The sequence below is a fragment of the Diospyros lotus genome, chromosome 11 (assembly GCF_014633365.1).
Source record: "Diospyros lotus cultivar Yz01 chromosome 11, ASM1463336v1, whole genome shotgun sequence".
In the NCBI taxonomy this organism is placed as follows: Eukaryota; Viridiplantae; Streptophyta; class Magnoliopsida; order Ericales; family Ebenaceae; genus Diospyros; species Diospyros lotus.
In genome coordinates, this window is record NC_068348.1 from 32,530,952 (window position 1) to 32,555,640 (window position 24,689).

Consider the following 24,689-nt stretch of genomic DNA (forward strand, 5'->3'; position numbering starts at 1 on the left):
TTTTATTACTAACTAATAAAATAAAATTAAGGCTTAATGTATTTTTTAGTGTTTGGACTAATCAAAAAAATGGTTTTAAGGATATCAACTAAATTGAGCTTACTATTCATCTCTGGACAAAATAATTTTATATACTTTTAGTCCCTGACTTAATCGACGTTAACTGAGATGTTAACTTTGCCTCGTCATGCTGCCACGTCACTGGCGCGTCACTTCTTAGCACTGTCACATCACCACATATCCCATAGGCTTAATGCATTTTTTAGTCTCTGAACTAATAAAAAAAATAATTTTAAGGATATCAACTAAATTGTGCTAACTATTCATCTCTGAACAAAATAATTTTATACACTTTTAGTCCCTACTTTAACCGACGTTAATTGAGACGTTAACTTTGTCTTGTTACGCTGCCACGTCACTGACAAGTCACTACCACATCACTCATAATATTCACGTCTGTTGTCCATATTTTTATTAAAAAAAAATCAACAACAACAACAACATTTACACACACCCAGCGGCAAAAACAAGAAGCAGTGGCGGTTGGTGGCTGAAATCACGAGTTGCAGATTTGAGAACAAGAAGCAAGGCTGACAATCAAATGGCAATGCGACGACGAGGATGATAGAGGTAATATAGGCAAACGGCGATAGCGGTCACGCTGTTGTTGCGTCCGAGGCAACCGACAATGACTAAATTGATGACGAGTGCAGAGGCAAGAACGGTCCAGAATTAGGAGAAAGGAAGAAGGGCTCCCCATGGTTTGCCGGCAGCCATGGCTGGGTGTGTGTAGACGTTTTTTTTTTTTTAATAAAAATATGGACAACAAACGTTGGTATTATAAGTGACGTGATGATGACGTGTCAGTGACATGACAACGTGACAAGACAAAGTTAACGTCTCGGTTAATGTTGGTTAAGCTAAAGACTAAATTAAAGTGTATAAAATTATTTTGTCCAATGATGAAAAGTAAGCACAATTTAGTTGATATCCTTAAAGTCATTTTTTTGATTATTTCAGAGACTAAAAAATGCATTAAGCTGTGTGTATATATGTGGTGACGTGACAGCATGACGAGACAAAATTAACGTCTCAGTTAACGTCGGTTAAGTCAAGAACTAAAAGTATATAAAATTATTTTATTCAGGGATGAATATTGAGCATAATTTAATTGATATCCTTAAAGCCATTTTTTTAATTAGTTTAGGGACTAAAAAATGCATTAAGCCTAAAATTAACTATAATTACCATTCAAATATGGGTAAAAGGAGAAGAAAACTAATTAATGGTAAGTATAATAACATAAAATTTTTGTTGTAAGCCTAAGCATAACTAATAATAGTTGCGTCCAATGTTATATATGTAATTAGGATGGGAGTATACTATTCTTATTCTTGGCTCAGCAGCTGATGGTTGACTTTTCTACCCCCCCAAATCTGTGGTGTATATATGGTGATGAGTTGGTTTGGACAGCCATTCCCTGCTTAAGCAAGAATTCGAACTCTCCGGAAAAGAGGCTCAATTAGCCAGGATGAGAAATCTAAGCCCACAAGTCAACTTCTTCTACATTGCCTTTGTTCTGATCATGATCTTGCCAAGCATGGCCATGGCGTATGATCAGCTTAATAACAGTGGCGGAGCAACTGCGGTACATGTGGGAGTGGTTCTTGACATGAAGGGAATGCTTGGGAAGATGGGGTTGAGCTGCATCTCGATGGCTCTCTCTGACTTCTATGCCTCTCATGCCTCCTACAGGACTAAGGTAGTCTTAAAGCCCAGGGACTCCAAAGGCGACGACCTTGGTGCTGCTGCTGCAGGTTCTCTCTCTCTCTCTCTCTCTCTCTCTCTCTCTCTCTCTCTCATGCTTGTTTTGGGCAATTAATGCAATTAGAAATGATAGTAATTTAAATGGCATAGAGGTTAACTGTTAAAAACTCTCTCTCTCTCTCTCTCTCTCTCAAGATAGTTACTTTCCTCCCATAAAAGAATTAATAGTTTAGTGAAGATTAATATAAGTACCATCCATAATGTCTAGTGTATAGAAAAAGTCTAATATATTTAAAATCAATGGAGTTGGAAATAACCTAATAAGGAAGGTATAATCTAAAATAGTATCAACATATAAAAGGTGGGAAGTATTCTAATATTTCTATTAGATTGTTTGTTAAATTTTTTAAAATACACTAATAATTGCACTTTTTCTTTTCATATATTTGTGAAAATATATATGATAAAAGATTGAAATAAGGATTTTTTTTTTACCAAAATATCAATCTCATTATCAAAAAAAATATAAAGGTTTTATGAGATGAGTGGGCGTACGAGTCTTTTTCTCTTATTTGTAAAATTATAGATAAATTTATTTAGAGAAGAGAAAAGATTTGCTTATATGATTTTTGATAGATAAGAAGGTGTGATTACTTATTTTGAATGAATTACTAGATAAATTTAACAAATATAATGAAAAGTACTTGTACAATTAACAAACAATATTTAAGTAGATGGAATAAGGTAAATTTGCTCTTTTACATGTTGATACACAATAAAGAGTTAGAGATAACTTTGCTCTTTTACATGAGGTTTCCCTTATATTATTTGGTTGGGAAATGGTGTACTCACAAATAATTATTTTTATAAATTCATGTGACGTGTACAAATTTATAATAATATTTAAATTCATAATATATAAGTCTATTTAAATTTAATAATAAATCTACTTGCTATTATAAATTATTATTAGTTTTGAATAAAAATATTATAAAGTTATATATATATTATGTCAATTTATAAAAATTATCTATTAAACTTATTTATAAATATAACATTTCTCTCTTCATCTTCTTTGCCTAGAAATAATTTTGGCAATAAAGTTTCACTAAAAACCCCATCTTTTCAAAGATGGAGTTTCACCAGAAAACGCCACCTTCAGTGCTATAAAACCCATATATATTAAAAACCTCATCTATAGCTAAAAATAATGAGAATTTTAGTTAAAAGAAAAAGCCTTATCAATACATCTTCAACTAACATTCCAAATCTACAGTCAACCCCTCCACCATCTTGAACAGAGCCATATGATCGCTATTTAAAACTCACAAACCCATTGATTGATCGATTGATGACCATTAAAGTCTAAAAATAAACATAAATTTTATAATACATTCAAATAAAATAAATAATTATTTAATTATAAAAATAAATACCTTTTTGTAAATATATTTTTTAAAATAAAAAATTATAAAAAAATAATTATTCAATCTAAAAATAAACATAAATTTTTTAACACATTCAAACAAATTTAAAAAAAAAAAAAATTTAAGTTAGAGACTAAAAAAATTCAGTCATAGAATTTTATCATCTCTAATCTCTTCATGATTGGAAATGTATTTTTGATATTTTTTTAATATTATGAAATAGTCTCCAAATATTTTTAAAATTATATAAATGGTCTAAAAATATATTTTTTTACTTTTTTAAAATTTTAAAAATAAAATATTTTAAAAACATCAAAAGGATACCCTCAACTCATTTTCGTGTATCATAGGACAATAGCTACCTAAGCATCACATTTTATATGCCCAAAATAAGAGAGAAAGATAGATAAAAGGAAGGGGTAAAGAGCGGAAAATAAGGAAAAGATGATCAATTCATAAAATTTATGCAAAAGATTTGTGTATAGTTGGTGCCTTTGGTCAAACCTTATCATTATCAGTTATAAATTTTTAATTTTGCTGTTTTTATGTTTCTCCTTGTATAAAGCCTTCTACCGCCAAGCTACCCTTCACCGTCGTAATCTAACACCTCTGCCATTACGCGCACTGGTGGTGGGGTGGTTGGGGAATCGTGGTTTGGCCACTGTCATCTCTATTGTTGGCTGAGGTTTCGACGTAGATATAGAGGGCAGCCATTTCATTTGCTAATTAATCAACAGAATATTTGATTAGTTTCCTGTAAAATGGTGCAGCTCTATACTTGCTGAAATATGCTCGAGTGCATGCCATTATTGGTCCATCAACATCCATGCAAGCTAACTTCGTAATTGATCTTGGCACCAAAGCTCAAGTACCCATTATTTCCTTCTCTGCAACAAGCCCTTCTCTATCACCACTTCGGACGCCATATTTCGTTCGAATCGCGCAGAACGATTCCTCTCAAGCGAAAGCCATTGCTGCCATCGTTCGAGCCTTTGGATGGCGAGAAGTTGTTCCAATCTATGTAGACAACACATTTGGGGAGGGAATAATGCCTTCTATGGCCGATGCCCTGCAAAAAGGGGGTGAACAAAATCACACTCCACCCCCCCTCCCTCCCTCTCCCCATTTAATAGCCTCTACTTTTCTCTCTCTCTCTCTTTCACTTTTAGGTTGCAAAAAGGCTCTAGAAGTAGTCGAAAAACATGACTAAATATAAAGACAAAGCATGAAAGAATAAAATCTTATATTATTATATATTAATAAAATCCTTATCCAAAACTCTTATTATAACTAAATATATATTTATTGAAAGTTTGACAATATATATTCATTATCTAATATTTTTTATATTTTCAACTTCTAGTAACTTAAAATGTAACGAAAAGTTTCTTACTGGTGATTTAAAATTAAAATCTAGACTCTTTTTCATTATCAAACCTTCCTGATTAACAATTTTAGAACAAAATTTTAAATTTATATATTATTTGTGTATATTTACAAGTCTATAAGATCATTTTATAATTTTTTTTCTGTAATAAACATCAATAGATGAGACGTTGCAGATGTCAGGGGAGACAAGAAGACACCAGAAAGGTGCATGAGGCGTCGGATAGAGAGAGGAGATGCCGGAAAAGATGCAAAGACATCGGATAGAAAGGGGATACACCATAGAGATGCAATGGACGCGAGAGAGAGAGAAAATAGAGGAAGGGAGAAAGAAAAGTGGGAAGCAGGACGTGCGGCATGTCCCTATTGACCAATAGGAGAAAAATAAAGAAAATGAGAAATAGTGGAGTGCGATTTTGTTCACCCCTTTAACGGGGGTGATGGTCACCCTCACTGTTTTTGTGAGGGTAACAAGTAACGGAACGACAATTAAAAATGATCTCATGCCGTTTCGTTACTTGTCACCCTCACAAAAACAGTGAGGGTGACCATCACCCCCGTTAAAGGGGTGAACAAAATCGCTCTCAAAGTAGTGTAGGGGCTGCGCCTGCCACAGGACATGTGGCACGCTTTTACTAGCCTTGTCCATAAGTGGGCCCGATGGACTGGGTCCAACATAGAATCTTCCACACAGAGAGAGAGAGAGAGAGAGAGATTCAACAATTTATTAGAAAGAACATGTGTTATCTAGACGGTGGTTCATTTGGGTAAATCCGCAAATGAACAAATCAATAAATTGATAATTAACTTATAATATTTTATATCCAAATAGTTACTTAATCCCGAAACCAAACTTGGCGCTAGACGGAGGGAAGGTGTTGACTGACTGCATGGGGTCGTTGTACTGTTTGGCTGGAAATTGAAGAACGACACACTGGCAATGACTCTAATGCGACGTAACGACACATTTGATATATATATATGAAAGATAATGAAACGCCAAATCATCTCTCTCTCATTAGCATCAGTACTGATGTCTTCAAGCCGACTGAATACGGACCGAACTAGGTCCATTTCGTGGTTGTTGTGAGGCAAACTGTGAAAATCGTCGTTTATTCTACGAAGCTTCATAGGTTGATCATTTGGTCAAGGTAAACTATGAAGAAGGCCGCGTGCAGTTGTCCGCTCCACTACGTGACAAAATCAATGAAAATCTTTTGGGATGGTCCAAGTCCAACAGCTCTTAATTTTAAGGGTACAATAATATTGTAGTATTGATATTGTGACATATATAGCCATAAAAAATACAAATCTTAATAAATAAATAAAAAGAAAAAATATTCTTTTATTAAATTAGTTGTCACATGCATGAGGCTGGATCATTTGGTTTTACAATTAGCTAGCTAGTAAAACCAAAAAAGTTAGGTCCACAAACCGACACCACTTGAACGGGCCCATGGATTGTGCCGACTCAACATGTAAAAGAATCTTTAGGTAAAATATTTTTTCATTAAATCTTTAATAAATAAACACTTTCTGGAGTGAATAATTTTTCTTTTAATTGCTCTTTTAAGAAACGTTAAAGCCTGTCTGTCATTAATTTAATACACATGAATCAGCCTCCTCATATATATAATGGTTGATTTGGTCAAGGTGGGCTGTGACAATATTGGCGTGCATATAGCGACAAGTGAAAGCTTTGAGCTTGAGAGGGTGCTTCTCCGAAAGTTAAGGTGATGCGACGTGGTGGAAATTCAAAAATTCCTAATTCTGCTCCCTTTGTTTTGGGGCTAATAGTAAAAAGTAATCAAATCTTTTTACAAATTTATAATTTAATCCAATTATTTCAATTTTAGCAATTAGATCCAAATTAGTTTAATTTGATGTAATTTTATTCAACGCATAAAATTGATTCAAGGTAAATGTAGTCATACTGACATGGAATGATAAATATGATATAATAATAATATTTATGAAACTCACATATACATATAAGTAAAAAAAAAAAAAATATGAACAATCTACAACAACTCCCAACCATTTTACACAAGGACGGCGATGGTGAAAGACTCGTCGTTGAGGGTGCCTAGGGCTTTGGAGAAAGCCGAAATCCCAAGTTTGGAAGTAAAGGCTATGGCGACGAAACAATTAAGAAAGGGAGTAGCTTGGTCGTCGCTAGGGTGGGAGAGGTGGTGATGAATAGAGACCTCAGTGTAGGACGTGGTTTGGACGAGGACTATGGGGCACTAGAGGGGTTGCCAACCATGGAGGCGAAGGAGGTTAGAGAGCCTCGACGAGTAGTTTTGAGGCGTCGTGAAAACAATGACATGATCAGTAGTGATGGTGATGTTGTGGGAGAGAGAGGGGGGTGCGAGATGACTGTTAATTTTGGAAAATTGGGGGTTGTTTCTAGTTCTGACAGCCCATGGTAAAGGAGCCGCCAACTCCTTCCACCATATTGTTGTTGTTGACTATTCATCTTTTTTTTTTTTTTTTAACTTATGTGTACATGTGGGTCTCACTCATAATATTATTATATGACATCTGTTATATTAAGTCAGCATGGGCACACGCACTTTAAATTGGTTTAACATATTGAATAAAATTGCATTCAATTAAGTTAATTTGGATTTAATTGTCAAAATTAAAATAATTAAATTAAATTATAATTTTGCAAGAAGAGATTTGGATTATTTTTGCCATTAGCCTTTTTTTTTTTATGATTTCTTCCTTTTTTAAGATCTTTTCGAGTTTGTTGGCTGTCTGTCGGATATTCTATTCTATCGTTGCTAATTGGGAGATTGCTGAGTTTTGAGCTATTCAAAGGTTGATCTCTATTAGATGATCTCAGATATGTTTTGTGCTCGCTTTGTATAAAATATTTCTAATCAACTGATTATACTTTGTGGTGAAGGGTAAGTTTAGAATGTTTGTTTGGGCTACCATAAAAGTATAGATTAGGGTTTGGGGAAATAGATGGGTATGAACTAGGTCGTTTATGGCGTATGATATATTCATTAATAAATTTTGACTTTCTGTTTTAAAAGAAAAAGCAAAACATCTTATAAGGAATGAATTGTATCCTTATAAGTATAAGCTAGGTGATACAGAAATGCTAGGTCCTACAGAAATAGAGATGGGAAACGGATATGATGCATGTGAAGCAAAAATGGAATGACATTTTTTAAAAAAGTAAAAAATGAAAATGCCTAAAAAAAAAAAAAAAAGTGTAGGGGCATTTTAAAAATATAATTTTTAATATAAAAAATTATAAAAAATAATTATTTAATCAAAAAATAAACATAAATTCTATAATCCATTTAAACAAATACAAACATAAGTTTTATCATCCAAAACTATGACTTACTAATTAAAAATAAATAATAAATTTAAACTCATAAATTGAAATGAACAAAGCACCACCAACAATACAAAAGTACTGTCGCCCGCCGCCGGTAAGAGAAGAAGAAAACTAATTAATGGTTTTAAGTATAATAACATAAAATTTTCATTGTAAGCCACGTTATATAATTAGGATGATTTAAATATTAAATTCGAGTCGAGTTCAGACTTAAACTCTGATTTTAAATGATCTAAAACACTTGATGCCTCAAAAAAAAAAAAAAAAACTTCAGAATAATTTTACCAAAAAGATAAAATATTCTTCATCAATCCCTGTTATTTCATTGAACAGTGTTGGATGGAATTAATTAATTTTGGGGTAGGTGGCGGAGTTTGGTTGGTGAAGGAGAGAATCGTCGTAAGTTCTACGAAGCTTCATAGGTTCATTTGGTTAAGGTAAACTATGAAGAAGGTGGCGTGAAGTTGTCCGCTGCGTGACAAAATCAATCAAAATCTTTGGTGATGAGTTGGTTTGGACATCTTAAAAAAGAGTAAGCCAAACAGTCTCTTAATTTCTAGCCCCCCAATCTGTAGTGTATATATGGCGATGAGTTGGTTTGGATAGCCATTCCCTGATTAAGCAAGAATTCGAACTCTCCGGACAAGAGGTCCAATTAGATAGGATGAGAAATCTAAGCCCGCAAGTCAACTTCTTCTTCATTGCCTTTCTTCTGATCATGATCTTGCCAAGCATGGCCGTGGCGGATGATCAGCTTAATAACAGTAGCGGAGCAACTGCGGTACATGTGGGAGTGGTTCTTGACATGAAGGGAATGCTTGGGAAGATGGGGTTGAGCTGCATCTCCATGGCTCTCTCTGACTTCTATGCCTCTCACGCCTCCTACAGGACTAGGGTAGTCCTAAAGCCCAGGGACTCCAAAGGCGACGACCTTGGTGCTGCTGATGCAGGTTCTCTCTCTCTCTCTCTCATATGCTTGTTTTGGGCAATTATGAAGTGTCTGGCTTATAAGTTTGACGACTTATAAATTATTCATTTAATTTATAAGCTATGAAGTTTATTTTGTTAAGTGTTTAGTATGTCTCAAGAGCTGAAAAGTTATTAAGCTTAAAAGCTATCATACAGTGTTTGAAAAAGCTTCAACCCCTCTTCCTCTCCCAGCTTTTTCAAAAATTCTGGTATGAGCTTATTTGTGTTGATCGATTAAATGAGTAATTTACCCTCAAACAAAACTATGATTTCTAACCTATACCTTGCATCTCTCTCTGACTTCTCTAATCCCCCGCTACTAAACCCATCTCTGACCATCGCCGTTGACATCATTTGTTATCATCGTCGTCACCCTAGCCTATCATTGTCATAGTTACCCCAGTCGTTCGCATCTCGCCGTTCACCCCACCCCATTGTTTGTCGCCTCCATTGCCTCCATCATCGCCTCCTTCTAGTCATTCATATGCGATTCCTACGTCCACTATATATAACATATATTATATATATTATAGTTAAATATATATATATATGTTAACATATATATAAATTAATGTATGTAGAATTAATATGTTTAATATTTTTATTAAAAATTAATATTTATATGAATTTTATTTACATCATTCAACAATATGTTTATTTTTATTTTTTTATCAAGTTCTGATAACTTATCAGGTCTTTCAAACTAAATATATAACTATTAATTGATAGTTTAAAAGTATATTTATGCAAATAAATTGTCAACTTAAATGCTACTCAACTTTTAAACTTTACACAATTTAAAACCTCAACAACTTAAAAGCTACTAGAAAAAGGGTAAGCCAAACAGCCTCTAATGCATTTAGGGGTTCTTTTACAGGGCCAAATAAGTTGATAAAGAGGCTTACAGAAAGGGGGCTAAAAGATCAAAATGTTCTCGCTCACTTTGCAAATTTACAAAGTGAGTCACTGCCCTACTCCCTTCTATCTCTTTTCCCATGGTTGCGATGCAACTGCCGACCACCCTTCGCCTCGCTGCCATCGCCTCATCGCCTTACTATCTTCGTTTTGCCGCCTCACCTCGCAGATCATCTCTGCATCCTCCAACAGTCAGTGAGACAACAAGGCGAGGCGATGATAGCGAGGCGGCGAACCGAAGGGCGGTCGGCAGTCGCATCACGACCATGGGAAGGGAGAAAGGAGAGAGAAGGATAGTGGCCCACTTTGCAATTTTGCAAAGTGAGCAAGGGTATTTTAGTCTTTTAGCCCCCTTTCTGTAAGCCCCTCAGTAAGCCTTTCTGGCTCTCAATTGAATTTTTCCAGATAGTAGTTCAAATGCCATAGAGGTTAGATGTTAAAACCTCCCCATCTCTCTCTCTCTCTCTCTCTCTCAAGATAGTTAGCCCATAAAAGAAGTAATGATTTAGTGAAGATTACTATAAGTACCATTCATAATGTTTAGTGTAAGAGAAAAAGTCTAATGTACTTAAAATCAATCGCGTTGGAAATAATCTAATAATGTAGCGTTAGTTAAAATAAGTAAAATAAAGTTGAAATATTTTTCAGAGCAAAATATAAAATGATAAGATTAGGAAGTATTTTAAGATTTCTATTAGATTGTTTGTTAAATTTTTTAAAGGCACTGAGAATTGTATTCTTTTTCTTTCTATGTATTTGTTAAAATATATATAATAAACACCAAGATAAGAATTTTTTTACAAAAATATCCCTCACATTGTCAAAAAACATAAGGGTTTAATGAGATAAAGGGGCATACAAGTTTTTTCTTCTTATTTTAAAACCCTGGATTAATTTATTTAGAGGTGGGAAGAGATTTGTTTATTGATTTTTGACGGATAAGAAGTCAGGTGACTTTTTTCAAAATGGTTGTAAGATAAATTTAATAAATATAATAAAAAATACTTTTATTTAAAATATTCTTCATATTCCAATTTTTTCATTTCATATCTTAGTTAACAAACACTACTTGTGTGAGTGGAATAAGATAAGTTTGCTCTTTTACATGTTGACATATCAAAAAGAGTTAAAGATGAAAATACCACTAATGTGGTTAATTTGCATTAGGTTTCGCTTATATTATTTGGTTGGGAAATGATATTCTCATAAATAATTCTTAAATTGATGCATGTAACATAAATGAATTCATAATAATTCTATTCAAATTATAATTTATAGGTCAATTTAAATTTAATAATAAATCTACTCATAACTATAAACTATTATTATTTTTGAATAAAATTCTCTATTGTTGGTTGAGATTTCGACGTAGATGTAGACGATAGCCTTTTCATTTGCTAATTAATTAATAGAATATTTGATTAGTTTCATATAAAATGCTGCAGCTCTATACTTGCTGAAATATGCTCGAGTGCATGCCATTGTTGGTCCATCAACATCCACGCAAGCTGACTTCGTAATTGATCTTGGCACCAAAGCTCAAGTACCCATTATTTCCTTCTCTACAACAAGCCCTTCTCTATCACCACTTCGGACGCCATATTTCGTTCGCGTCGCGCAGAACGATTCCTCTCAAGCGAAAGCCATTGCTGCCATCATTCGAGCCTTTGGATGGCGAGAAGTTATTCCAATCTACGTAGACAACGCATTTGGGGAGGGAATAATGCCTTCGATGGCCGATGCCTTGCACGAAATTGATGCTCGAATACCTTACAGGAGCATCATTCCTCCCTCGGCCACAGGCAATCAAATTTTTGCCGAGCTTTACAAGTTGAAGACAAAGCAAACTAGAGTGTTCATTGTCCACATGTTTCCTTATATGGCCTCTCAACTGTTTATGAAAGCAAAAGAGATTGGAATGATGAGCGACGAGTATGTTTGGATCATAACCGATGCAGTGGGAAATGACTTGACTTCTTTGGATCCCCAAGTCATCGATTCAATGCAAGGAGTATTGGGCGTAAAGCCTTATGTCGTCCCAACAAAACAGTTAGAGAATTTCAGAGGTAGGTGGAAAACCAAGTTTAAGCAAGGGATTGATGCTGATCTAAATGTTTTTGGACTATGGGCATATGATGCTGCTACTGCACTGGCTATGGCGGTGGAGGTAGTTGGCGCCACAAATACTATTGCCTTTCTTGAGACGAACGCATCAAGAAAATCAACAGATCTTGAAACTTTAGCGGTCTCTCAAATGGGCCCAAAACTTATCCAAGCTCTTAAAAATGCTAAATTTCAAGGACTCAGTGGACATTTCCAAATGGTTGATGGGCAGCTACACACATCAGCATACCAGGTAGTTAATGTGATTGGCAATGGTCACAAGGGAATCGGATTTTGGACAGCAGAAAAGGGACTCACCAAAGGCTTCAACCTTACTAGTACTACAACTGTGGCTTATTCCACTTCCAAGGACAATCTTGGATCAATTATATGGCCAGGTGACACTACGTCTCCGCCCAAAGGTCGGGTGGACAATCCCTTAGATGGTAAGAAGCTGAGAATAGGAGTTCCACTCAATACTGGCTTCACTGAACTTGTGAAGGCGTATGGTGATAATAAGACTTGGCTTGGAGGTTACTGCATTGAAGTGTTTAATGCCGTAATGGCCAAGTTGCCATATCCAGTTGCATACGAATTTATTGCATTTGTAACTCCTGATGGGAAGAGTGCAGGCACCAACAATGAATTGGTGGAGCAAGTTTATAAAGGGGTAATTCTCCTTCTCTTCTCGTTCCCAGTATTTCCAATTTTATATGTCCATGTTGTGTGAATCAACTCGCACACACATCGCACGTAGAAATTAAAAGAGGATGCAAAAATTTAACGTGGCCCACTTTCAATGCCCCTATAATGTCCATGATCCTACAATAATATGTGAAAAATCTTCTCGGTCAATGATGGTGGGTAGTTTTCAAATGAAAAAATTATCATTCCCAACACGACTACAATTTGACAATGCTAAAAACTCTTGCAATTATCATTCAAATAAGTAGTCAGTCGCTTACTCACAACACTAGTTACTGAATTTTAGCACTCATCATGGGCATGCATGCTATCATATTTTCCTACTGTCCCCAGCCGAAATAAGTTTCCCATACATACTTAGATTTAATGTTCCTAAAAACCTAATCTCTTCTACTTTGGGATTTGAGGACGAGTCGTCAAACACATCAAAGTGCATGCACAATTAAATTTTTGTGTCAATTGGTTATAATTCTCTAGTTGGTATTAACAGTAGACATTAACTATTTTTATGAGAAACAGAACTTTGATGCAGCAGTTGGAGATATTACCATCGCGGCAAATAGGTCAAACTACGTGGACTTCAGTTTTCCTTTCACCGAGTCTGGGGTGGCAGTGGTGGTGCAACTTAAGGATGAGAAGAAGAAAAATGCATGGGTGTTCTTGAAGCCTCTGACTTGGGATCTTTGGTTAACAAGTTTATGTTCATTCGTTTCCGTTGGCTTTGTGATTTGGGTTCTTGAACATCGGATAAATGTGGACTTCCGGGGGCCTCCTTCTTATCAGGCTGGAACCATTTTCTGGTTCGCCTTCTCCACCATGGTCTTTGCCCAGAGTAATAACTTCTTATTATTTTTCTTAATTATGTTAGCCAGGTTTCATATCATATCATCAAATAATATACATTGGTGTTAATCATGAATGATTATTCAAAAATCAATACTTTTGCAGAGGAAAGGATTGTGAGCAACTTGGGCAGGTTTGTGGTGATTGTGTGGTGTTTTGTGGTGCTGATACTGATTCAAAGTTACACGGCGAGCCTAACTTCAATGTTAACAGTTCAACACCTTCAACCCAGTGTTACAGATCTAAGTGAACTTATAAAGAGAAATAAGAATGTGGGTTGTCAAGATGGTTCTTTCGTCAAAAACATCCTAGAAGAGTTGGGTTTTAACGAGTCTAGATCAATCAAGATCTACAAGTCTTCTGAGGAATTGGATGAACTCTTTAGAAATGGCAGTATTGCTGCTGCTTTCGATGAAATCCCCTACATGCAGGTTTTTCTCTCCAAATATTGCTCCAAATACACTATGCTTCCACCAACTAATAGAACAGATGGCTTTGGCTTTGTACGTCTCTCTCTCTCTGTCTCTCTCTCTCTCTCTTTCCAGGTTCATGAGGATACATAACTTATCATAATTTGCAGGCATTTCCAATTGGTTCTCCACTAGTAAATGATGTCTCAAGAGCAGTCTTGAGTGTGACTAGAGGAAAGCTGGTGGATATAGGGAAAGCCCTCTATAACGATAGCAATTGCCCAGATTCCAGCAACTCCCTTTCTTCCAACAATGTTAGCCTTGGTGTTGAGAGCTTCTGGGGCTTGTTCCTCATTGCTGGCTTGGCATCACTTTCAGCTCTCGTAATATATACCATCATGTTTGTACATGAGCATAAGCACATATTAAACCAGCTTGAGCCCAATGCTTCAACAATGGAAAAGATCATCGCGCTGGCTAATAAGTTTGATAAAAAAGCCCTCTCTAGCCATACTTTCAAGAAGCCTGGATTTCAAGATGGGAACACCAATGGTGAGTTCCGAAACGAAGTTCATGAAATCTTGGGATGCCATAAATCTAGTATGGAAAAAATCCATGCTACCCTCCATACCGTATTATCCGAGCTTCAATCCCTTCGTGCCTCACAAAATTGTGTCAATAACCAGCCCGAAACAAACCCCTTTGCTCCTACTAAATCCTTCCAACAAGTTAACCCACTGTCAACTAATCACTCCCAACCTTCCACAGACTGCATCATTATCATCTCAGACTGAATTTCCCCAAATTTAATGGAGAAGACCCGCAAGGATGGATCTATAAGGCAGAGCAATATTTTGACTTCAAGGAGGTGGCTACCGAACAACAAGTCCAACTTGCCTCCTTTCACCTTGAAGGAATAGCACTTCAATGGTATAGGTGGCTCACCAAGTTCAAAGGACCAATAACCTGGACAGAATTTACTACAGCCCTATTGTTTCGTTTCGGTCCAACCGACTATGAAGACTCCTCCGAAGCACTCATTGGACTCAAGCAAATCACCACCATTTCAGCGTATCAAGAAGAATTCAAGAAGCTCTCCCACCAAGTCAATGACTTACCAGAAAAGTTTTTAATCGATTGTTTTATTGCAGGGCTCAAAGATGAAATCAGGTTGGATGTCAAAATCAAACAACCCCGCTCACTAGCTAATGCTATTGGAGTGGCTCGACTAGTGGAAGAATACAAGCTTGCAAAGAAGAGTGGATAGTTCTTTCAAGTCTTCCATCCTCGACACCCCACCCAAGTCAAGGAACAACAACACAGTTAGAGTTTTAGGTCCCCCACCAGCACTAAGAGCTCATCTAAGTCTAAGCATATTGACATAAAATTCCTAGTTGTGAAGGAAAAAGTGCAGAATGAACAGATTTCCATAGAACACATTAGGACAAACTCCATGATTGCGGATTCGCTTACCAAGGGATTACCACCTAAGGTCTTTTATGAGCACACTGTTCATATGGGTGTTGTATTGTGTGAGGATATCATGTTTTAGTGGGAGCTTGTATTCTTGTTGTTTTATATTTGTTTATAAAGACATTCTTGTATTTGAATATTTTCTGTACAAAAATGAGGTATTCGGTTCATTTCACTCTGATATATTATGTTCAGTATCGATCTCACTAAGGAATAAGGTAGGACCAGTTGGAAATAGACATATTTGGATCACATCACATGTAATTTCCATGCTACACATCCATGATTGATCTATGTCATTTGGTTGTATTGGTATACGTGATCATTGATGGATTTTAGTCACACTAAATGTGATGAAGATCACTTTGATCCTATATCAATATGATTAATGGACGAGATTGTTTAGAAATACCCTTAATAGTGATAGCAAAATTTTTGGAGCTCATAAGGTTGTGCACATTTGTAATGATACATATGTGACCCAGTGGGAGATTGTTGGAAATAAAAGTTTAACATATTGGGGCCACAAATATAATTTTAAATGTACAATATTATCTTAAAGTTTAGCTAAATAAAAGTGATATATTTCAGTAATTTTGGGCTATTGGGTATTAAAGTGTCATGGATTTAATGTGTAGAGACTAAACTAGTATTTCCAAATTGGTGAAAGGGCCAATTTGAAAATACTAACTCTATTAACTGTTGGAAGCAGTTATCAAATTGGTAACTGCAAAAAAAGGGGTCATGGTCCCCATTTTGTATGTGGTTCTTTTTCTCTGCATCCCCATCAACAGAGAATTCAAGAGGGAACTATGTATCAAAGTTGGAAGATCAAATACCCGTTCAAGTAGCACAAACAACAACGGATTCATCAGGTACGTTTCTGTTGTTTTCGTTCTTCAATTTTTCTCTTGAAATCAAGATGGGAGATCTAAATAATATCAAGATTATTATATTTGGATGCAACTAGTTTTAGTAAATTTCGTACATCATTTACTCATTCTATGATATTCGATAGATATTTTGGTCAGTTGAGATGTTCCCTTTGTTAGCTTTTAGGTATTGATGGTATTGATCATAGGTTTACATACTTTGAGGCTAACCCCAATTGGGCCCGCGGACCTATTAGGGCGTAGTAGTAGATTTGGGGGAGGGATAGCCCCCAGATCCATGAGTATTTTAGCCCTTCCTCCCACTAAATAGCCCAGATTTGTCTTGCAGATCTAGGGGAGGGCTGAATCTGGGGGGAGGGGGCTACAATCCCTACCTGTCCCCCCTCTAAATCTGCCCCTAGTAGTAGGTCACAACCCCCACATTTGGGCCATGACATTGTCGCTCTGAGCATGGAACAGTTGAAAAATTCAAACTCTTAGGAAAGACAAAGGTTAAAGCCATCCAAAGTTTGAGGTAGACAACCCACCAAATAGGTTATGTTCTTTGTTAATGTTCAAGGATTGAGAGCTTACAGCAATTATGAGGGTCCTCTTTCTAGACAAGTTATTTTCTTGATGCAAATTCTGAGGCATAGTTTGTTCAACTCCAACTTTCACTACAGCATCCCAATTTACCCGTTTCCTCAAAAGAACGAATCAGACTTATAGCTTCAAGGCCATTCATAACTGGCATGCATACATCCTGAATCCAGAAACAGAGTAATCTGAGCTTATTTGCAATTGCCTAGTATTAATTGCAATATAATAGGGGTCTGTCAATTTAGAAGAAGGAAATCAAAATGAGGTTCGCCTTTGCCCGGCATTTATAGAGGCGAAGCTAATACGTCAAAACTCAACTCTGATCTCTCATAGAATAAGGGGAAGAAGAATGATGATTTTGGGACCTAGAAGAAGGATAAGATGGTCTTAAAAAAGAAACAACTATGAACTTAAATAATATAAAATAGATAATGACACAAACATCAGAAGATAATTGTTAGATTGATGGCAGGATCAGTGCTAGATCAATTCCCTGTGGACTTGCAACGGCTATCAAGATAAGCTTGCACAATGTGCTGATCCTTCATAGGAGTCTAAAAGTCTTCTTGAAAGAAGGGTAAGCATAACATGTGACTAAAATGAGAAATAAAGTAATAACCATAAAAGAAAACACTTTTTTGGGTTCTAGTTAAATTACCATGAGAATGAGATCATAACTACAGCGCTGAACAACATGCACGGCTTCAACCCCATTATTCACAACGTCTATGCTATGACCTAGCTGTTTCAATGTTGACATGGATTGCAAAAGGTATGTAACTTTAAATGAAGCCCACTATAACAAATAACTTTTTTGCTATGATTTTTTTTTTCTACGTAACAAAAAACTATTAAATTGAAGAAAATTCAAAGAAGTCAAAAATTTTCCCACCAAGTAATGTTAACTCATTGGAAGTCTATTAGATGCTATGCAACAAAATCAGACTTGATCTATCACCACTCTTCTTCCTCCAAACACTCCATTGGTTGCAAGTGAGTATATAAAGTTAAGTACAAATCTGATGGGACTATAGAATGCTACAAAGCTTGTTTAATAGCTAAAGGATACACTCAACAAGAGGGCTTAGATTTCTTTGACACTTTTTCCCTTGTTTAATAGCTAAAGGATACAAAGCTTGTTTTACTTGCATTTGCTTTCATTCACAACTGGTCCCTTGTTCAGCTTGATGTTAATAATGCTTTTTTTAAAGGTGACCTTTTTGAGGAGGTGTACATTACTACAGGAAACAAGCTTTTTAATGGAGGCCAGGGTCGTCACTAAAAGCCCCAAAAGCCGTCACTAAAAGTATTAGTGACGGCCAAACAGACCATCACAAGTCATCACTAATTCCCTCATTAGTGACGATAAAGCTGGCTGTCACTAAAGTTAACCCATTAGTGACAGCCATATGTGGTCGTCATGAAAGTTAACCCATTAGTGATAGCCAATATGGCCATGACTATAATGCTGGTCGTTACTAATGGCAACCCATTAGTGACAGCCATACGTGGTCGTCACTACATGTTGATCGTCACTAAAGTTAACCCGTTAGTGACACAATGTCGGCCGTCACTAAAGTTAACCCATTAGTGACGACGATGCTGGCCGTCACTAAAGTTAACCCATTAGTGACGATAATGTTGGTCGTCACTAAAAGTGGTTTACCCATTAGTGATGACCATATGCGGCCGTCACTAAAAGTGGTTTTAACCCATTAGTGACGACCATATGCGGACGTCACTAAAAGTGGTTTACAATTTCATATTTTTTGGCCTACAACCTATACCATGTACACTTACTTTACAAATTTACAAACACCTGCTTTACAAAATGTTACAAACAATCACAATATATGAAATATATTGCTATACAATCATCAACACCCAAAAGGCAAACATATATATATACTCACATTATCAACAATCAAAAACTATAATTCAAAGTATCACTTTACAAAATCAATAAAGCTGCAAAATATGGAATCTTGAACACTATTCATCAACTAAAACATGTCATATCAGTAGAGCATCATCATTCATTACTAACCCTTCCTAATCTAACCTTTTCCATGAAGCTTTTTAGCAAGCTAAGAGTTTCTGCTTGGGTTTGCTCTACTGTGCTTAGTTTTTCTTTCAACTCTTTATTCTCTTGTTGTAACACCCCACCTTACCAGACATGTCACTATAAGGGTATTTCTGGGAATCTTTTTTTTTTTTCAAGATCATCACGTGCAGTGATTTCAAAAACAGTCTTCACATGCAGATAACTAATCCCGAGAAACCCCAGTCTTGCCCGTTTAACTAACAAGATAAATAATCTTAACAACTAAATGAGATATATCATAACACAGCGAATATATTAACAATAATACCGTGGCCTACCATGAGTTTCATACAAGGCGTTTCTACACCGAACTACGTACTACAACTACCAAATGATAACATCATTATCTTACAACTGTTCATACATAAAATGAATTACATACTAAAGCCTTCAAAAAAATACAATGACTATCAAACTAAACACCATTGGCCCTCAACTGGCCACGTCCTCGCCCTCGTAGCAGTCCCTGGCTGGAACATTTGAATGTTTTAGGGGCATAACCCAGATTAGATAATAAAACATCTAAGTGATGGCATGAAGCAGTATACATAATGCATGAAAGACATACGAGCATGACATATACTGACAAAACAACAACATTCAACATGTCTAACTTGAGAAATCTTCCTGATATACTCAACCTCCTATGGAAAATCCATTCCACACACCGTTGGGGTTGACCTTGCCGCAACATACTTAATCTCTCGAGTGCCTTACCGTGTTACTCGTTCACCTGGATTAACCTTGTCCCATTCTCAAGAAGACCCCATCCTGTCCCCCAAGAACATAACAACGACACGAAAACCAATACCCCGATGATATGAAAATCACACGCCATGTACCGATTCTTTTATAAGTAAAAAACAGTTGATGCAATATACCACATATTTAATATACATACGATGCCACAAGTAAATAAGTAAAACGCCTATACGATATAACCCAAATTTCGGAGGGTATAACCGCTCGCGGGAACTTATTTAAACACATGCAACCTAAGCTCAAGAGGGTAGAACTGCTCACCTGAACCCATTACACACACACCAAAACATTTTCAAGGTAAAGGGTAAGACTGGAATCGAATCACTCACCTTATTCGAAAAGTCAATTTTTGCCTCGTAATACGTGCTAAGCCTCAAAATACGCGTCTGAATAATTTCCTGGCTTTGGCATGCTATTTTAGCCTCAAATTAATACTCAGAATTTTCTAGGATTTTTTTGGGAATTTTCTCCATTTTTTCCCATTTTCCTTCAATTTCTTCTATTTTCTTATTTTCTTTTCTTTCTTTTCTTTTCTTTTTTTCCTCCTTTCTTCCTCCCTCTCCTCTGCAACTTTTGCGCACCTGCACATCCGCCATTGCCGCATCTAGAAGCTTGTTGTGCGGCCAACCCGAGCCTCATTCGGCCTAGCCAGCAACCGTACCGGCCTCCATCGTCGAATCGCACCATCCACTGCGAGCTACTGCCCGCAGCCGCTGCTGGTTGTTGCTCGCTACAACCGGTTGCAGCCATGGCTCCCATGGCCGGGCTTGCTCTGATCGGAAGCCTCCCAAGCCTTAACCAAGCTGCCTCAGATTCGTCGCACCGCTGTTGGGCCATCGCCTTGGCCGCTGCCAACCGCCCCAACCAGCTCGAACATGTTGGAAGCTTGCGACCATGGTTGTCGCAAGCTGGTTCGGCTTGCTCCGGCTGCTTTCGACCATCCTCGTGACTACCTCCGGCCTTTTGTATCGTCTCCCAGCTTCTCTTCGATCACCTCGGTCATTTGCTCGCCCAAGCTCGCTTTCTGTTCGGCCATAGCTTGTAGCCTTCTTCATTTTCATTCCTACTATTTGCTCTCAATTTGCTCCCTATTTATAGGCTCCCCACCGACTTAAACTTGCTTGGACACCACTCTTGCATCCAAACTTGGCCACTACTCCAAGCAATTTGGCAATGAAGCTTCCCAAAAGCTTCGCAGAAACCAGTTACCACGCACACACGTACATGCGTATTATAATATGTATATTTATATATATTACACTATTAATATAAAGAAATTACACATCAACCCCCTAATTTCAATCTTAATTTCACTTGGGCAATTCCCTTATTACAACTATACCCTTATACATCGAGTTAATTTGCATTTCAATACCGAAAACGTAAAATTAATAACCCAAGACTACTCGATAAAGACGATTTCGCCCCAGTATCCTCACCAGGCTATTGTTTCATCCCGAAATCACTAAAAGGTTGTTCCTTATGAAAAACCGGAGCCCTCTCAAGCTTCCATTAACCTCTCAAAACTCTCCTATAACAATTTGGTTTCTAAGCCTGATTCATAGCTACATTTTAGCTATATCAAAAACTGTTCCCGATCCCACTTCTTTTGATGCCTAAAATCATATCTCGTATCATTCGTCAATACCATTACATTTTCCTTGGTTATCTAAGGTTCGGGGTACTCCCTCTGGTCGTTTTCAATCACTTAAGACTGGGATAGTGTACCCTAAAGCCTCATTTCTCTAAATATTCCATTTATACCTTTCATTAATTTCCATTTACAGCCTCAAGAAAATCCTGGGTATTACACTCTTCTTAGTGTTTCAATTGTTGAATCCATTTGCAATTGAGAAGGAAGCTTGCAAGAGACTGAACAAGGTGTGGGGTCGAAACCATATCCACAAACTTGACCATCCCTTTCTTTGCTCATCATTTCAACAAAAATCTGATTTTCATCAACAGGTTCAGAAGGCTGCTCATCAGCTCTTTGGGCTGCTATAGTTTGAATATTTTCCTGTAATAAAATGTTGCACAAATAATTATTACATATTGCACTTAAACAATATTAGAAAATAATCATTTTTCACAATTAAACAATTAAGTTTGAGAACTTATAGTGAGACAAAATTCATATCCAAACAGAATTAACAGAGTTACTAGTTCCTTTTGTTTTTCTCTAATGCTCATGAATGAATGTAATATGAGAACATTTCTAGTTGGTTTTTACTTTCTTGGATTGGGCCTTGCAAGGAAGAACTTTAATTTTTATCCATAATAAGATTCCATAAAAAGATCATAATTATTTTGATGATATCAAGAATAACATAACAACAACATAAACTTTAAAAGTAACTGAAACGCTTACCATAATTTCTGCTGATGTCGAATCAACCATTGACCCATCATTCTTTTTGTGTGTCAAGTAAAACATTTCTACTTCTGTTGAGTCATGTCCTAATTTTTTAGCCTGGATTTAAGTAATTGTCAATAAAAAAATGTATTTTTTATTAATAGGTAAATAAATACTACACAAAATGAGATGTAATGATAGAAATTAAAACATTAAAAATGTATACCTCTTTAGCTCTAACCCGAGCAAAACTTCTTATACCAGTAGTTTTGTTCATCTTTAATTTTGATCAATTGTCCTTATTTCGAGCACATGTGGCCTTGATGTCAAGTAATATGAAAAAATTAATTAATCAAATAAAAAATCTTAATGAATTTCTTTGTTTTATAAATAAATAATAATAAATACAAATATAATAAAGCAAACACCCTTCAAGTGTGGTATACCTGAAACTCAGGTGAGCTCAACCAATGCACAAAATCTCTCCATTGCTCTCTTTTAATGTCTATTGGACCCACATGAATTCTCTCTTCATCTGTGGTATACGCGTCGTAGTATTTAACCTTCAATCTATGCTTGTACTTTGCAAACTTCTTTCCCAATTTTCTTATAATCCAATTTTTCCTATTTTCGTTTTCCTCAAACTCAAATTTGTCCAATCAAAAAAAGGAATATATCTAAAAAATAATTAAAAAAAATGACTATATCTATTATAAATTTTGCCTATTGACCTTACCAATACATATGAATACATTTTAGCTTTGTTGGCTTGAGGAACATCTTCTGTAATATCCCGAAATTTGGAGATAAATATTGATTATTAATTTTGGTGTTTGAAGTCGTTAAGGAATATTTGAGGAATTAAGAGAAAATAATAATTTAAGTTGTTTGAGAAAATAAGAAATTAAGGGTAATTAATTAAATTAATTGGGGATATTTATGAAATTAATGAAATAATAAAATAAATTAATTTAATAAATTTCTAGAAGTTTTAGGGTATAAGTGAAATAAGGAGGAAATGGAAATTCAGGCGTATGTGCAATTAAAGGAAATTAGGGGTGCTAAAACGTGATTTACGGAAGTGGGCACAAATCACTTTAAATTTAATTGAAGGCCCATATGTATTGAAGGTGATCGTGGGTGCGGGCGGTCGCCCGCAAAGGCAACCAGGCGGGGGACGCGGGATCAAACCCGCGGGGGTGCGCACAAGGTTGGGAGAAATTTGCTGATTTTTCAGCAAATTCCTCCCCGAAATGACGTCGTTTCAGAGAGGCGATGGTGCTCCCAGTGGCTGCTCCAGCAGCCGCCACATGGCTCTCCCCCAGCCACTCATTTTTTACCCGTTTTAAAGCCCATTTCGGGGGTTTTCAAAGCAGAAAAAGTGAAAGAAAATTTGGGAGAAGTGGGGAGCTCGACCAGCAGCGCGCAGGGGAAGGAATTGGAGAAAAAAATGAGGAAAAATCTTGTTCAATCTGCGTTTTAAGTGTCCAGGTAAGTTAAATAAATTATTAGATTGTTATACACATAGAAATATTAATTTTATAAGGTTGAAATTAATTAATTGGGGCCCGAGAGCTCATTATCTATCTTAATTGTATTACTTCGCAGCAGGAGTGCATAAAAGTCAGAAATCAACCGTTTTCAGGCAAACTCCTAACTCTCTCCGTGTGTTCTTCATTTCCTGCGAGAGTCTTCATTATTTTTCATATTTTATTCCCTATTTTATTCCCTCCCTCACCGTGACTCGGTTCCACGCATTAATAATACTAATCCGCATGGTAACCACCCTATGACTTATATTTTATTAATGTGTTTATTGTTAATGAAATAAGCTAAGTAAGGATGTTATGGTGTCTTTCATTTCCACCGTCACGGAGCTTCGTATCGCTCCGCTTTCCTTGGGAATCATGCTGAACCGTTGGGGTTAGGTTCTTAGAAAATTGGCTATGGTAAGGATTATGAGAATATGTTAAGAGTTTATTATGTATGTTGAGATGGTTTTCTGTGAATGAGAAGGAATGAGAATGGTATCATGATGTTATGTGGTTATGTACATGAAGAGTTACGGAGAAATGTTGTGTAATGTTAAGTTTAGAAGATATAAAGTTAATAGTGTCAGTAAGTGTGTCTAAGGGTATGGGGTACAAAGCCACTGACTGTCGACCGTGGGTCATGGCAGTTGATGGCTGGATGTATGGGCGTCAGTTGTCGGTTGTTACGATAAGCGCTAGACGGGCCAGAAGAGCTGGTACTTCAGATTCTCACCTTGGTTTGTACATATTATGATGGGTGTGCTACAGGGGGCTGGGTTGCATTCATTTGGGGGAAACATGCTTTGTGTGTGATGGGATGTGTGAAAATTTGTATGACTCGGTTGGTTTAAGAGCTAATTTGGGTACCCTAGGCGAACATGTGCATTTAGAGCATGTCACATGTGTGTCTATTCCTATGTGGGCGTAGCATGGCCTGATACTTGGTTTATGGAGGCCTTGCCATCATGTTTATGCTACAGAAGCCATTGCATTCTTATGTGTTGCATTGCATGGTTCTATAGTTACTGTTATTCTGCGCGGGAGTACCGTGCCAGTCTAAGTGTCGGGAGTACTGACTTGGGTGAGCTTCGGTTCGGCTTAGAGATT

General features: G+C 36.5%; 2 protein-coding genes across 3 annotated transcripts in view; both read left to right on the top strand.

The window, feature by feature from the left end:
- Positions 1-14,131, top strand: part of LOC127812892 (glutamate receptor 2.2-like) — a 78,952-nt gene extending 64,821 nt beyond the window's left edge. Inside the window, exon 5 of the mRNA XM_052353441.1 lies at positions 13,984-14,131. Within this exon, the coding sequence (XP_052209401.1) occupies positions 13,984-14,049 (66 nt within the window). The 3' untranslated portion in view covers positions 14,050-14,131. The remainder of the gene's footprint in view (positions 1-13,983) is intronic.
- On the top strand, positions 1,495-15,529 carry LOC127812890 (glutamate receptor 2.7-like). Of its 2 annotated transcripts, none has more exons than XM_052353436.1 (5): positions 1,495-1,817; positions 11,271-12,598; positions 13,153-13,465; positions 13,582-13,979; positions 14,057-15,529. In XM_052353436.1, exons 1-5 carry the CDS (start codon positions 1,532-1,534, stop codon positions 14,678-14,680), a joined length of 2,949 nt encoding a protein of 982 aa, XP_052209396.1. In that variant the 5' UTR covers positions 1,495-1,531; the 3' UTR covers positions 14,681-15,529. The 2 variants fall into 2 exon arrangements, with proteins under 2 accessions (XP_052209396.1, XP_052209395.1); XM_052353435.1 differs by lacking the exon at positions 1,495-1,817 and adding an exon at positions 8,452-8,891.
- The last annotated feature ends 9,160 nt before the right edge of the window (positions 15,530-24,689 follow it).